The 15,583-nt window shown below is 37.6% G+C and overlaps 1 protein-coding gene and 1 non-coding gene across 2 annotated transcripts; both read right to left on the bottom strand.

Annotated features, from left to right (window-relative positions):
- Nucleotides 1-3,907: 3,907 nt before the first annotated feature.
- On the bottom strand, nt 3,908-4,022 carry LOC116322720. The gene has a single exon (XR_004199655.1). It is a non-coding gene; the product is annotated as a U5 spliceosomal RNA (small nuclear RNA).
- Nucleotides 4,023-6,793: 2,771 nt separating this feature from the next.
- LOC116322712 (alpha-N-acetylgalactosaminide alpha-2,6-sialyltransferase 1-like) lies at nt 6,794-14,769 on the bottom strand. Its single transcript, XM_031742860.2, has 8 exons — nt 14,380-14,769; nt 13,747-13,909; nt 12,551-12,713; nt 11,972-12,110; nt 11,781-11,884; nt 11,024-11,107; nt 9,720-9,819; nt 6,794-8,157 (listed from the first exon to the last, which is right to left on the bottom strand). Exons 1-8 carry the CDS (start codon nt 14,524-14,526, stop codon nt 7,984-7,986), a joined length of 1,074 nt encoding a protein of 357 aa, XP_031598720.2. The 5' UTR covers nt 14,527-14,769; the 3' UTR covers nt 6,794-7,983.
- Between the last annotated feature and the right edge of the window lie 814 nt (nt 14,770-15,583).

Raw genomic sequence — 15,583 nt, 5'->3', positions numbered from 1 at the left:
CTAATAGAACATCTATTTTCCACCAAAGTGTAATTTTTGGGATCCTTGCATCTATCCACTGCCAGCCATTTCATTTTTTTAAGTACACGTGTTTTCAAGTAGATTTTATTTTGTTGTTTGGGTTCTATAGCATAAATTTGGTCATTTAATGCTTGCAAAGGGTCCACTATGGAAAATAACTTGATCTTTATTTTTATTTTTAGGAGAAGATCTTTTTTCTTCAGTCTGAAGAAGAAGAACAGAATGATCCTTTATTATTATTTTCCTTTTTTGGTACCAGGCTGCAAACGTGCTCTTTTAACACTGTTTGGTTGGGCATTTTAATATTGGAGTTTGGGGACTGACTGACTTTTGGAACCAGGCTCAAGTGACCATTAGATGAACTGCAGTGTTTTTATCATTTCTTTGTTGGTTTCATTTTTCAGCCATGGATGTTTTTTTTTTGTTTTTTTTTGTCTTTAATCTCCTTGATCTTTATTTTGAAACCTCCTCGCACAGACTTCCGTTCTGTTACATGCGCTCTCTGGCTGACCTGACGCATTTTCAACCCCCTTCTACTCTCCCTTCCTCCCGCTACTCAACCCGCTCCCCTCCATCCCTCCCTCCTTCCGGATCAACGCTACGGCCATCACGTGACCTGTCACTGAAGTGTGTCACGTTTTAACCGGGAGGAGATGAGGGACGAGCCGGGGAGGAAGGGCCGGGGATCATACATACTAAAGGGCTTACAGCATTTGTTAAAGGCCTGGACTCTCCATTACCCGTGTGTGTGTGTGCGATTTATTCCTCACGGAGTAAAGGGACATTTAGTCGGAAACGGGATTTAAATAGTGATTTGTTCACTTTATTAATAAGTAACATGACAGTATACCAGTAACAGTCTGTAGTCAGTAAACGAAGGTGTAATATTTACCTGAGGTTAATTCCTGTCTTTAAATTTTTTAGTAAGGGTAGCTACAGAGGTATACTCAGCATACATTTATATGTTCATGAATAATAAGTAGGCTAAAAGTCTATTTATAGGATTAAAGCTGGAACAATTAGTGACTAATAAGTTACAGTAATCTGGTTTTAGTACTATAGTCATTTTTAAAGAAAAGAATGCCATCTTCTCCAGAGTGAATCTGACTCTTGTTGTTTTGTTTTGTTTTTTTTTACGTGTGAACATTTGATATCATTAAAACTGCTTTCCTTGAATTCTTTCAAAGCGTTCAAAGACGCCCTCTTGTGCTCGGGAAGATTACAGCACTCTTTTCATTACTTTTTAAATAAGTATATAAAATGTATTTATAAAGCACCTTTTAGGAAAAGCAAGCAAACAATAAAAAAAAAAAATAATATAGGGGTTAAAAAACACAACAATATTATCCACTAGTTTAAAGCAAGCCTATACTAAAAACTCTTTAACAGCTCTTTAAAAGTTTCAGTAGTCAACAGATCTCATATACAATGGTAGTGGATTTCACAGTTTAGAAGTTGTAAATTCAAATCTACAGTCTGACCAAAACACTGACAGGTTTTGACTAACCTGCGGATTCAAAGGACATAATAATCCATTCATCTATCCATTCTCTTCCACTTATCCTTGTCACAGAGAGACAGACAACCATTCACACTCACGTTCACACCGAAGGGTAATTTATCAATTAACCTAACCCCACTAATTTCATGTTTTTGGACTGTGGGAGGAAGCCGGAGTACCTGCAGAGAACCCACACAAATACAGGGAGAATACAAACTCCACACAGAAAGGCCCCGGCCAGATGGTGCAGTCGAATGTTGATGTGAGGCAACAGTACTAACTACTGGACCACTGTGTGCTGCCCAGGACTTAATAATGACGCCTTAAAAAATATGTAATTACATGTCAGCATCTCAGTGCATTTAAGCATGTAGACATAAACAAGATAACCTGCAAACTGAGCAACAGACTGAAGAAGAAAAGTGATTTAAGCAACTTTCAATGTGGTATTCTTGTTGGTGCCAGACGGGCTGCTCTGAGTATTTCAGAAACTGCTGATCTGCTGGGATTTTCCCACTCAGCCATCTCTAGGGTTTACAGAGAGGAGTCTAAAAAAGAAAAAATATCCAGTCTGTGGCAGTTCTCTAGGCTTGTTGATGCTAGAGGTCAGATGAGGATGACCAGATTCAGACTGCTTCAAGCTGATAGGAAGGCAACAGTAACTCAGATATCTGAACGTTACAAACAAAGTATGCAGAAGAGCATCTCTGAACATATAACCCTGACACAAATGGGCTTTGGCAGCAGAAGACCACGCTGGGTGCCACAAAAAATTTACACAGGATCTTTAAAACTGGACAGAAGACTGAAAAAAACCCCAACAAAACAAAAAACATTGTTTATTGGATGAGTCTCTGTTTCGTGACATACAGGTAGTAGGTGAAGTATTTGACCTAAACAACATGAAAGCATGGCTTCACCCTACCTTGTTTAAATGGTTCGTACTGGTAGTTGTGGTATAATAGGGTGAGGGATACTGAAGATACATAGCGTAATGTATAATCAGGGATCATGCTTTAGAAAAATGGGACTTTTGCATTTATATTGCAGATTTTACTATTTGTAGTCCATAGCTGATTTGGTTATGCCTTATTCCAATAAATCAACACTCACCTTCTTGTTTTAATAACAGCCTCATCAGTGGTAATGGGTAACCAGAATTACTACACAGGAAATTTATATAAATTATATAAAGATTTAAAATCTTTCTTGAGCAAACAACAAACAAACAGCTCAACAGTAGTCCAATAAAATTAATTAAACCTAAAAAATGTTTTTCAATTGTAAAATAATAAAGACCAGCAACTAAAAACCCTTAAGCACTGATGATGTTGGAGCACATCTAACATGGCTTAATAGGTTGTTGAACACAAAAAGTATAAGCATCGCCAGCAGTTTTAATGGAAACCTGGCGTATAACCAGCCAGCTTGATCTAGATAACCTAAGAGGTCAAGCGGGTTTGCAGCTTAGGTGCACGTCAGGGAAATACTTTGATCCCAGATCATGTGTGAGGCGTTTAAAAACAAGAATCAACATTTAAAACCTACTCTAAACAAAACTAAAAGAATTAAAATACTACTGTTAAAAAAAATACTAACTAAACATACATTCACCAATGGTTAGCACTGTTGCCTCACAACAAGAAGGTCCTGAATTCAATTCCACCATCCTGCCGGGGTCTGTGTGGAGTTTGCATGTTCTCCCTGTGATTGCGTGGGTTCTCTCCAGGTACTCTGGGTACCTCCCACAGTCCAAAGACATGCAGTTAGTGGCGTTAGGTTAATTGGAAACACTAAATTGCCCATATGTGTGAATGCGGGAGTAAATGTGAGTGCCAGTGGTTGTCTCTGTCTATGTGTTAGCCCTGTGATAGACTGGAGACCTGTCCAGGGTGTACCCTGCCTCTCGCCCTAAGACAGCTGCTGGGATAGGCTCCAGCGGCCCCGTGATCTTAAAAAAGGATAAGTGGAAGCGAACGGATAGATGAATGGACATTCACCAAGTAAACATGATCCATCCAGATGGATGGATTTTGGAAATGTCCTTAATTTTACTCTTTTGCATTGTTCTGAACTCCAATTAGAAAAAGACTAACAAACTAACATATAAATTAATAAAACCAATAGAAACATTTTCAAAAAATTAAATCTTAATGTGAATAAATGAAAAAAAAAAAACGTAAAATATATATATAAAAAAATAATAACTGGGATAAACCGCTATAGTTCAGCGTGCTCACAATGAAAAAAATACATTGTAACAACAATACCAGACACATGAAACACGAAAACATTACTCGCCTGGCTACGTTTTAAGATGTTGCCATACTAGTGCTTCTCGCGGTTGTGCTACTAACGTATTATTTCTTTTGAACACTTCCAGAAAGCCCCGCTAAACGCAGAGCATCAAAAAATTGGTTGAAACTCTTAATGTTCCTCTCCACGGAAATCTTTAGTAAAAGGCGAAAGATTTATACGATCTGAAGAGAAACAAGAGTGTACTGACTGGCGTAAAGACCGCAACAGGACCCCATTGACAACAAAGCCATGTGAAGTGACGGTTCACTGGGAAAGAGCCTTTATAAATAACAGAGACCACTCATTGTCACATAATGCAGTAGTGAATAAAACAATATAAATGCACAGGGTAAGACTTTTTATGTGAACGCTGTAAATTTATTCACACTAGATTAACCGTCAACAGTAAGCGCAATGCATGATGGGATTCCGTGGGGTTTTCCGGGTTGTTAAAAAATTAAAATCTAACGCAGAGCTCTTAATTATTCGCGTAAGATTTTGCCCTATAATCACTTCTAAATCGCAAAGCATGGTGAAGTATTGTGCTAATGTTTTTGAACGCTTTTAAATGTTTAGCCGTATCATTTATTTTCGGAAGTCACGCCCCGTGTAAACATAGCCGTCGTGACGTCACGCATTTGTTCTCTATTCCTCATTCAAAGCTTTAGCGTTAGCCGTGTTGCCGCCTTGTTGACTTTCGGAGCCAGAAGTGATGGGTTAAAGCAGGGGTCCCCAATCCCAGTCCACGAGGGCCGGTGTCCCTGCAGGTTTTAGATGTGTCCTTGATCCATCACAGCTGATTTAAATGGATAAATTACCTTCTCAACATGTCTTGAAGTTCTCCAGAGGCCTGGTAATGAACTAATCATGTGATTCAGGTGTGTTGACCCAGGGTGATATCTAAAACCTGCAGGGACACCGGCCCTCGTGGACTGGGATTGGGGACCCCTGGGTTAAAGGGTGGAGCGTAAAGTTATCAGGTAACACACATACGCCTCTGCTAATGTGCGGGAAGTCACAGATTCATTAAACACCAGAACTTTACTCACCAAAAACTCCAGCACAAACTTCTTGGATGCTCTGTGCCACCCCACACACAAAACGTAGTTAAAACTGCTCCCACAACCTTTACAGTGAACAGGTGGACTTTAATAAGGTCATGTATCAGGACACCTGTCAGTCAACCCTGACACGCCCCTACTCAGTCACCCAGGGAGATGAGCCCCCCCACTCGGAGCCGTGATGTAGGGGGAAATCTGTAAAGCTGAACTCACAATTAAAAAAAATATTTTTCTATTGTTTTTTTTTTTTTATATAAAAAGGGACAATGCACACTAATTAATATGAGCACTTAAGATTTAGGCTCATGTATTGTTACCATTTATAAAAGAAAATCACAGTCACAAAAGCATCTTCTTCGTTTTCGGCTACTCCCCTCAGGGTTCACATCTGCCTCCATTTTATCCTGTCTCTAGCGTCCTCCTCTGCATCTCCTCCTTCAATCCATCCATGAATCTTCTCCATGGTCTTCCTCTTTTACTCCCGCGTGCCTGGAAGCATCCTTTTGTCCAATATTTCCACAATACATATATGTAAACAATTTCAGCCTTACCTTTCTAACTTTTTCTCCAAACCTCAACCTAAGCTGCCCCTCTGATGTACTCTATTCAACAGCCAGTGCAGAATAAAATTAACCGCCAATAATAGCTCAATAACTGCTGAAATAAAAGATAAATAAATAAATAAAAGAACAGTGTGAAACACATCAGATCTCAATGGGGTAAAAAAGAATCATGGTTGATATGGATACGTACTGGGTAATGGGTTAGGAACAAGAGGATGCCACATCCTTGTATGAAAATAATCAACCTACAGAAGGTTGAATTCAAAGACACACCAAAAATCGAGAATTGAACTGAATGTAAATTTAAAAGTGCAGGTTTTAAATTATGCTGCTGACTTAATGCAAAACAACGACCTCTTGTGGTAAAAAGCTGCTGTGATGGAATTATAAAATCTGTTCTGTCCCTTAGATTATCTATAAATACTCTCAGGCAACTTTTCCTATTTACACCTATTGCTTGTTCACACAAAAATCCAACCAACCAATCACGTGGCAGCAACTCAGTGCATTTAGGCATGTGGATGTATTCAAGATGAGCTGCTGAAGTTCAAACTGAGCACCAGAATGGGGTGAAAAGGTGATTTAGGTGACTTTAAACTTTTAACTTGGTTGTTGATGTCAGATGGGCTAGTTGCACTGTCTCAGAAACTGCTGATCTACTGGGAGTGTCCAGGGTTTATAGAGAAAGCTGTGAAAAGGAATGAAAAATAAATAAATAAAACAAGTGGCTTGATGATTCCAGAAATCAGAGGAGAATGTGCCAGGTGACAGAAGGGTGACAGTATATGCAGAAGAACATGTCGAATCTTAAAGCAGATGTGCTACAGCAGCAGAAGACCACAGGGAGTGCCACTGCTTTCTCAGATAATCTCACACTTTTTTTTTTAACATAACAAATGAATTCACTGCATTTAAATGGCTTCCACAGTTACCAGATCTCAATTCTTTGGGAACGGGTGGAACTGGAGTGCACGATGCTATCATTTCAGCATGGACCAAAATCTCTAAAGAAAGTTTCCATCAATGTGTTGAATCTATACCATAAAGAATTAAAGTAGCACTGAACTTAATACTAGTAAAGTATACCTAACATAATATTTGTATGAAATAAGAAAAGAAATAATGGAAAAAGTATTGAAGTACAGTGTGTGTGTAGAATTGGGTGACACGGTTAATTTACAAGATACAAAATGATCAATAGGAAAGAAAGTAAACATAACACAACATGTATTTAAAAAATGTATTTAGTTTCACTTGTGAATAAAACAGTGTGATTAAACAAGATAGATTCAACAAAACATAAAAAAAACACTCACCTAATTATTATTATTGTAAAACAGTGACGTTATGTTATATTACTGCAGTACTGATATATAGTACAAAGTAAGTCAAAGTACAGTACTTGGATAAAGTTCTGCTCTGAAAAAGCTGCAGGTGGTGCTGTTTACTGCAGGAGCTCATCTCAGAGCTCATACTGCAACTGTCTGAGATAGATACAGATTGGAGAAACAATTTAACCACCCACGGCCCAAAATAAATACTGAATACTTCTACATAAACCCTTCAAAGAAAATTCACTGTAACGTCACAGAAACAAATGAAAAAACCCCAAAACATTAAAACAAAATAATACAAGTATTAAATGTAGAGACAGAAAGGCTTTATACCCAGTAAACTTTCTCTGTATATCTAAGAGGTTTGTCAAAAATACACATTCATGTTGTATTATTATAAAGGTATAATCACATTACATGCCTAGTAACACTTGCAATCTGCATTTTAAAGGAGTGGTATTGACTGTTGGATTGTTACTTGTAATAACTGGTAGGCCTTGCATGTACACCCAGCATCCATTACCATATGTGTAAACATTACATATATTAATTTTTAACGTGTTGCTGAGCAGTTTTTGTTGGCTGTTAGCTTTACTTAAACCCGGTCATAACGATTGAGTTGTCTCATTATATTCTATTGAAGTCTTGTCCTCATTTTTATAGATCAAGGCCAGAGTAACCCAAGCTTAAAGTGTTCATTAAGGTATTTTGTCACATAGATATAAAAATAACCTCAGAGATTAAGTGGGTGTTAACCACAGGGTGCTTAGTTTATGTAAAAATGTAGTTTGTTGTTGTTTTGGTTTATGTGCTGAAATTGTTTTATGTGTGTATGTTTATGTGTTGTATATGAGTGTAGACTTGTATATAGTTAAACATGTATGGATCATATAATGTCAAATTCTGAATATTGATTTGTAAGAAATGAAATTTGAAATAAGGGGGTAGGAACAGAAAAAGTGTAAATTTCATCCTAGATTGCTCTGACTTACTCAAATGTGTGGTTATAATACCGGATCTTAACTGGAAGAGAAGAGAAGGAATTTATTGTGGAGAAGATGTTTATGGTGCTGTTAAACAACCCTCTTATCTGAACCTTATCTATTTGACTTGTAATAATTGGTAAATAACAATCTCTTCCTTATCCCATTGCTTTTATTCTTGCCATTGCAGCATTGCTGCAGATCTTACAGCCCTTGGTGTACTTACTCTCCCTGATACAGATTTAATATTTTGCTGTTGTGAAGGTTTTTCCATGTGTTCTTCTCTATAATGTAGTCGTGGTTGGAATAGAAAATGACCCTGGTTTTAACATACTTGTCATAATAGTAGTTGGAGTATTTCTTGAATTCTTCACTCATGAATCCGTATGCATCCACCTGAAGATGAAGTAGTGAGAAATAAAAAGGGGACTGAATTACACTGAAATAATAAATGATAAAAACGACATAACTGCCTTTGGAATTAGTAAAACACATGGGGAGCCACTTTAACAAGCCCAGTTTATTAGTTTATCTTTAACTCCTTCTTTAACAGCAACAGCTAATGTTAAATAAAAATATAAATATGCCTTGATCTTCACCATCTTCTCTAATGATAATTATTACTTTTATCATCAGAGAAGCAACATATTAAAGGGAGAACAATTATGGTAATTCAAATTGTCATGATTTCAGGTTTTTAAAGAATTGGATTCTGTTTGGTTTGGTTTGGTTTGGAGCCAGTTTTCCCCCTTTCTTTTTTCTCCTTTTACTACAGATACTTGTATTATTGTGGGGTCTTCAACTTACAATTTAAAGCACCTTGAGGTGACTGGCTTAGATCAGCATTCTTTGCAGATTTACGCATCCGAATTCAGCAAGTTGCAAGCAGATGTTACATAAGCTATCGCTGCTTTCCACCTCACCTAGACAGCATCAAGCTGGTGCAAATGTATTTAGGCTGTATTTGAACAGGGGCTTCTTGCTGTGAGGCAACAGGGCTAACCACGGTGCAATCCGAGGACATTCTAGAGCTTTAAATATGCACTTTATCAAATATCCCTTAGCATTTCTATTCTTTGAATGTCTTCTTCGTCTCCTGTCTTTCCATCTCTGAGTGAAGTTCTCTCATTCTTTTCTGTCCTTGAGAAATAAAGAAACTGTACCTTTAACTAGCAGACACACTGTCTGACAAGCCTTGCTTTTTGGTTTACTCTGAATTTTGGTCCATCTTTGAACCCTAGCACAATTAGCCTGCTGTGAGAATGTAAAAAAGAAAAATCACCCCACAAAATGCCTTAAAAAAGAAAACTCTTGACAATAGTAACAGATCAGACTTTGGCCAACAGCAAAATAAAAAGTGTCAAAAAAAAAGAAACCTGTTAAGAGGAACTGCCAATAATTCAAAGTAAATGATAAAGTTACCATTGTGAAACTTATGTAAATGCATGCAACTCTTGATTTGGAATATGTTATAGACACTTGATGAATTTGTTTGACAAGTTTATTAAATAGCTGTGTAAAACAAGGTGTGACATCAGTTTTATTGATGCTGTCCAGATGGTCTGCAGGTCTATGTCTTCACACATTGGAACAGTTCAATAAAACGGGCGACACACCTTATTTTACATGTTTAATTTAAGCATCTTTATCTTATTTTCTTTGGAGGGTACACAAAAAGTCAGTGTTCCTTCAGCTTATCTATCCCTGATAATGGTACAGATCTGTGATACAACTTTATTATGTGATTACTGGGAAGGTCTTTCCACTTATTCTCCAAAATGTAGTTGTTGTAAGTATAGAAATATGCTTGAAATATACTGCTAAAACAGTAATAAGATAGTTTGATGTTAATATGCTTTTAATACAAAGTTAATGTACGCATGGGGTGCTGCATTCTTCCAAAGGTGTGGTTAGAAGTAGCTTTAATGTCAAGAAGTTAAAATCAAGTGTTAACTCACTGTGTCACAGGTGTGCAGAGCCAGGAAGAGAGCGAATGCCCCGTTGGTTGGTCTGACCATCGCCCAGTATCTCTTATTCAGATTGGGTGACTTCAAGAACCTTTAATGCAACGGTTTAATAGCTTGTAAAACTGGCTTTAGCAACAATAACTTGAAGTAATAATTATTTTCTGTATTACTAACAGTCTCTCACATTGTTGTCGAAGAATTTTTCTGGTTTTTTTTTTTTTTTTTTTTTGCTTCAGTTCAATATTTGTTGGCATTTGTTTATGCACAGGTGTCTTAATTTCTCACCACACATTTCCATTGAGTTGTGGTCTGGACTTTGAATGGGACATTGCAGCACCTTGATTCCACAGCCATTCTGTTGTACGCTTGCTGCTTGATTTGGAATCACTGTCCTACTAAATGACTCAGTTTGGACAGTTTTAGCTGTTGTACAGGCGGCCTCACATTTGGCTGTAGAACACTTCGATATACAGGCTGGTTTATGGTCAACTCTTCGACCATAAAATGTCCATTTGCTAAGGCTAGAAAACAAACCCAAATCATCATCTTCCCTCCCGCACTGGTGTTTCAGTCAGTATGAGGTTTTTGAGCTGATATGCTGTATTTGGTTCTCTCTAAATGTGGTGCTGTGCATTATGGGAATTAATTTCCACTTCACTTATCCACTTATCTGTCCAAAGGACATTGTTCTAGAAGTCCTGCGGTTTGTTCAGATTGAACTTTTCAAATCTAAACAGTGCTGCAATTTTTTTTTAGAGAGTAGAGGCTTTTTTATTTTCCTCATTGTAATGTCATGATCTTTAACATTTAACATGCTAACTGAGACTGTTAGAATCTGAGGTGTAGCTATTGTGGTTTTTGCAGTTTCTTTGAACATCGCACCCCCACTGTTGGGAAGACTGTAGCATGGTGTTAGAACACACGTGCATGGTCTGGAGCAGCAAACTGCTAAAACTTCCCCTTGATTAGCAGCCCCTGGCTGCTCCTCAATCAATGTAAGCAGAAAGAACTGCACAGAGTCGGTCTGATTTGTATAAATATTTTCACAATGGGAAAAGTTGACTTGGACTATGCATAAAATCTGTACTTCAATATTTTCTGGATTGTTTGATTAAAAAAAATCATCAAACATTTATGGACCTTCAACTTAATTAACAACTTTTAACAACTTTTAACATTCTAATTGAGAGAAGGCTTTAAATAATTAAAGGCTTTAAATAATTTAAAAAAATAGAATAAATAGTCTGGACTGTTTAAAAATGAGTATTCTGGACTGGATGATGAAGGAGGCTGACCTGTTCCGCACATATCGGAGGAAATCCTGATGCAGAACGTAGAAGCGGCTCTCGTTGTATTGCCCTGAATAGTAGGTCCTTGGCCTGGAGGGGTTGAATAATAGGAGTAATGAAAGGATGATGAGATGTTTTAGTTTCTCAAACACCATTAAATTTATTTGCTAGAGGCAATAGCTGTAAACATATGCTTATGTGCCTCCAGAGCATTTTAGACCAAAATCTTGTACCTGAATATCAGAGTGTGCATGTATGACACAAAATTTAGATGGTCTGCAGAACAGCCGTGTAGTTATTAAAAAAAGATTGTATGCATTTACTTAAGTGAAAGAAAAATTTACACTTCTAAGTAGTAAACTATCATAATTAATTGTCTGCAAATGAAATTTAATCAATCGACATAAACAATTCTGCTTTAAAGAGTCTTTTAAATTAAAGTGGCAATACACAAGTCTTACAGTTTGATTAATCAGTTTAAAGTAAATGCTGATTATTCCCCTAAAAGCTCACTTTCACCAAAAGGCTTGATTTGTACAAACAGAAAGCAGATGAGATAAATGATTTGTAAAATTATTAGTAAATTTAAGGCAAAATACTTATTGCACATTCTGTTTTTAAATTTACAGTTTTAATAGACACCTAATAAAATGTATGTTGTAGCATTTTAATAAAAATGTTCCAGTTTCTCAATTTATTTTAATTTCACACCACAAAAAGCCATAAATTCTGCAGCAGCACATAACATTTAGTTGATACTCACAGTCTGTTGCGGTATGGACCAGCAGAGACCTTTTCTCCCTTGAGAAGGCCCTCGAGCCACTGATAATCCCTCATCCCCTCAGGAATCATCACATATTTTATACCCTGCCAGAAGGAAAAGGAGAACGGAGAAGCCACTTTTACTCTGGTGGAATAAAGCAAAAATCAAGGGCCAATAAAAAGCTTACTTACCTCATCATGAGGAGCAGCTTTGTATCCGTGTTTTTTAAGAATGTAAAGTGATGAAGTGATGGAGTGGGCTGTGTGGACATACACCGATGTTTTGTTTCCTACATCTTCTTCAAAGCCCTTGGTGATAGCACCATTCATCCTGCCACACAGTCGAAACAAGCAGGTGTTGCAGATGTTAAGCTTGGCTTCAAATGCTTAAGCTTAGTAATTTGTTCAGATCAATTGAGAATCATTCGTGGCTTTCATTTTGGGAGAATTGTCCCCTCGTGGAAGCAACCACCTGCAGCAATACCACTGAAGTGTTTCCCCAAAACATTTCAGAACGTACTCTTATTCAAAGTTAATTCACTTAACCTGCTTTCCAACCTGACTGTATGGCGACACTGATGTTTGAAAGAGAACAATATATTTTGGAGTTTCTACACCTCAAGCAGGTGAGCTATCAGACACAGTGCTACATTTTTACAGTGAATGTTAAACAGCAGCCGTTCTCACGCTACATGTTTTAAACTTAACTTTTAGTAAAAGATACACCTTATAAACACAGCTGATAGTGTTGTTCTGTTTGTTCTTTCCTACCGAAAAACATAATCATGAGCATCAATCTCCACACCCATTCTGGAGTTGTTCAGGATTCCTGCAGTACCAACCACAGCACAGTGCACACAACCGTCACCGCCGGGTTTTGGGAGGAGCAACGGCTCTTTCGGCTTTGGAATCAACTTCACTGACTTCATCACATCTGCAAACAAAAAGAAAAATTCAAATATGTGTTTACTTTGTGAGTGCTGTAGTGCAAGCACAGCAATGTATCCTGTATATGAAAGCAATGAGGCAAGATGAAGGCCATAGCTCTTATTCATGCATTGACAGCTGTTTCATCAGCTTCACCTGACTCACCCACTCATGTTTACTAAAAGAGAAGGGAATTTTCAGTGTGCAGAACAAGAGTAAATTGGGATTTTCTTGCATATTAGAATTAATTAATTTAATTAATTCTAACAACAATGAATGAAGGAAGGAATAACTGCTAACATGCTCTATTAAAGTAGTTCATTTAAACAATGAACTAATTGCTAATTTTATTCTGCTTGCCCAGTTCAGGGATGTGGTTGGTTTGGAGCCTCATCATCATTTTTGCTGTAAAAAAACAAAACAAAACAAAAAACAACACCAAACAAACAAACTTAAGATCTTTTAATTTTTTTTATAGATGCTCCCCTCATTCCTCTGCTGTTGCTAACTTCCTTGTTTTAGCTCCTTGTCAGCCGATCAGTTTTCAACACACAGGGTCATCTATGTAGAGCAACACACAGCTAGGATTTTGGAGGACTGGTTTAAAACCACTCTCAGAAAGCAAATACACAGAACTGGACACAAGCGTGGTACCATAAATTCACAGCAAGGCTGGGTTTGAATCCAGCCTGGGGTCTTTTTGTGTGGAGTCTGCATATTGCAGGCGGTACCCTATAGCAACACCATGAACCCTGAGTTGGATAAACATAAGAAAATGGATAGGGGAGTGTTGACTTGAGAAGTAGCCTCAAGTGGCTGCTAGAGGAACTGCAGTTTTTGTCAATTTCTTGTTGGCTTAATTCTTCACCTAGGAGGTTCCTGCTTTGTGTTGACACTTTGTGGAAATAAAGCCATCAAATTAGATCTTACATCTACAGCATTAGCATTATAAGCATTATTATGCTTAGCATTATGTGTCAAAAAGTTGCTTGAGGATGTGGAATAACAAATGAAAATAGGTGTGCCACTTAAAGACCTACCGTCATACTTGAACTCCATAAAACCAAAAGGATTATTAAAATGTGAAAGCCGATTCCACTCGCTCATGTTGATGTTGTCCTTGTGTAGAAACAAACGTATGTTTGGAAGAAAAGCCTTCTTAAAGTTCTCATCGTTAGAGTTTCGCAGAGACTGGGCACATGTCTGAAAATCATAAAGCTATTAAATACAGGAAATGAGCCTAAGACAGAATTTGCTCTGATATAATGATCCAACTGTTAAATACCAGCCTTGAATAATTAATAACGAGGAGAACCAAATGACAGAAAAAATGTAATAAAGGAACAGCAAAATAAGTGTTAGCATTAGCCATGTGCCAGACAGTTATTTTTATTAATTTAACATCTGTATTGGTTTCAGCAGAGAATTTCAAAATTAGTGCATCACTGCAGGAAAGAGTGAGTGCAGACATATGAGAAGCCACAAAGGTAGAAAAACAGCTCCACAAAATGAAAATAATGAATTTAAAGGGGAAAACAAGGTACATGTATAGGTCACAACAAAGGAAAACGATTGACTGCTTGGCTGAGCAGAATTCAGCGCTGCCTCTACCCAAAGACAGAAAAATTAGGAACTGCATTTATATTCCCTGTCTTATATCTTAACATGCTTACTGTCGGTCTAGGTGGGGCATCCTGGTTATAAACATCATCAAAATCCCACTGAGGAAGCTTTGTGAAATTTATTTTGTAGAGGATAGGCATAGGAGTCTCAGCCATGGCTCCACGTGTAGAGGTTTTAGATTTTGTCACCGGCTTCATTTTTGTTGAAATAACTTTTGCTTTGCCAGCTGTGGTATACACAAAAGGTGGTGCAGATGTTTTTTTGAATTTTCCCAAAAATGTAATGAGACTGTCAAAAGAAAAGTTTTCCCATTTGTGTCCATTTTTTCCTGAGAAAGTGATCCACCTGAATCGGGAATTAGACAAAAAGCAATAAAGATAACAATCAACAAAAAATAGCAAAGTACAAATAACAGATCTAGCAAATCAGTTCACAGTTCCCTTTTTAATGACTCTTTATATCAACACAAAATATTAACCCCCCCCCTCCAAAAAAAACCCAACTTACCTTTTTGATAAAGGTTCCTGTGATAGAATAAACACCAGAAAACCAACTGTTACTAAAAGGAGCAAAGAAAAAATCCTGAACTTTTGGATTGGCATCACTGCTGAGTGGAGGTTTTGCTGTTTAATTAAAAAGAAAAGTATTTTCTCCTTCTTCTGAGATTTGCTCAGAGGTCGAAAAACCACCTGGAGTATTTAACAACTTGATGGTGACTGCTGAGATAAACCCACAGAGATCAGCAATAAAACAAATTCACAAAGACACACACACACACACACACACACACACACACACACACACACACACACACACACACACACACACACACACACACACACAAACACACACGTCTGGTGTTGCTATCCTCATGGGGACATCTCATGACATAATGCTTTCCCTAGCCGCTTACCCTAACCCTAAGCATCAAAAATGAATGCCTAACCCTAACCCTTACCCTAAACCTAACCTAACATAACCTGACATAAATACACACAAGGGATAACAAATGAACAGGCCACAGGTGGGAACACACCTGACGCTAAACCAGACTAATAAGACAAAGAAACATGATACACACGAGGCAGTAGACTTAAGAAAAAGGAAGTAACAAACATAGAGACTGGAGAGAAACACTCATGACCGACTGGGGAGACAAAGGAATGAAACACAGAGAAAACACTCAGAGAAACCACGAATAAAGATGCTAAACAGAAGACCTAAGCTCAGTCAGAAAACCCAAGATAACATAGA

The sequence above is a fragment of the Oreochromis aureus genome, linkage group 8 (genome assembly GCF_013358895.1).
Source record: "Oreochromis aureus strain Israel breed Guangdong linkage group 8, ZZ_aureus, whole genome shotgun sequence".
NCBI classification, from domain to species: Eukaryota; Metazoa; Chordata; class Actinopteri; order Cichliformes; family Cichlidae; genus Oreochromis; species Oreochromis aureus.
Note: the sequence above shows the minus strand (reverse complement) of the source record. Positions and strands in the feature narration are given on the sequence as shown.

Bases quoted from the DNA above. Each gene is read 5' to 3' on its own strand.
- LOC116322712 (XM_031742860.2), bottom strand. From the start codon at position 14,526: ATGAAGCCGGTGACAAAATCTAAAACCTCTACACGTGGAGCCATGGCT. The intron at 13,910-14,379 runs GTAAGCATGTTA...TATGATTTTCAG, and splicing joins ATGCCCCACCTAGACCGACA to ACATGTGCCCAGTCTCTGCG. The intron at 11,885-11,971 runs GTAAGTAAGCTT...TCCTTCTGGCAG, and splicing joins AAGCTGCTCCTCATGATGAG to GGTATAAAATATGTGATGAT.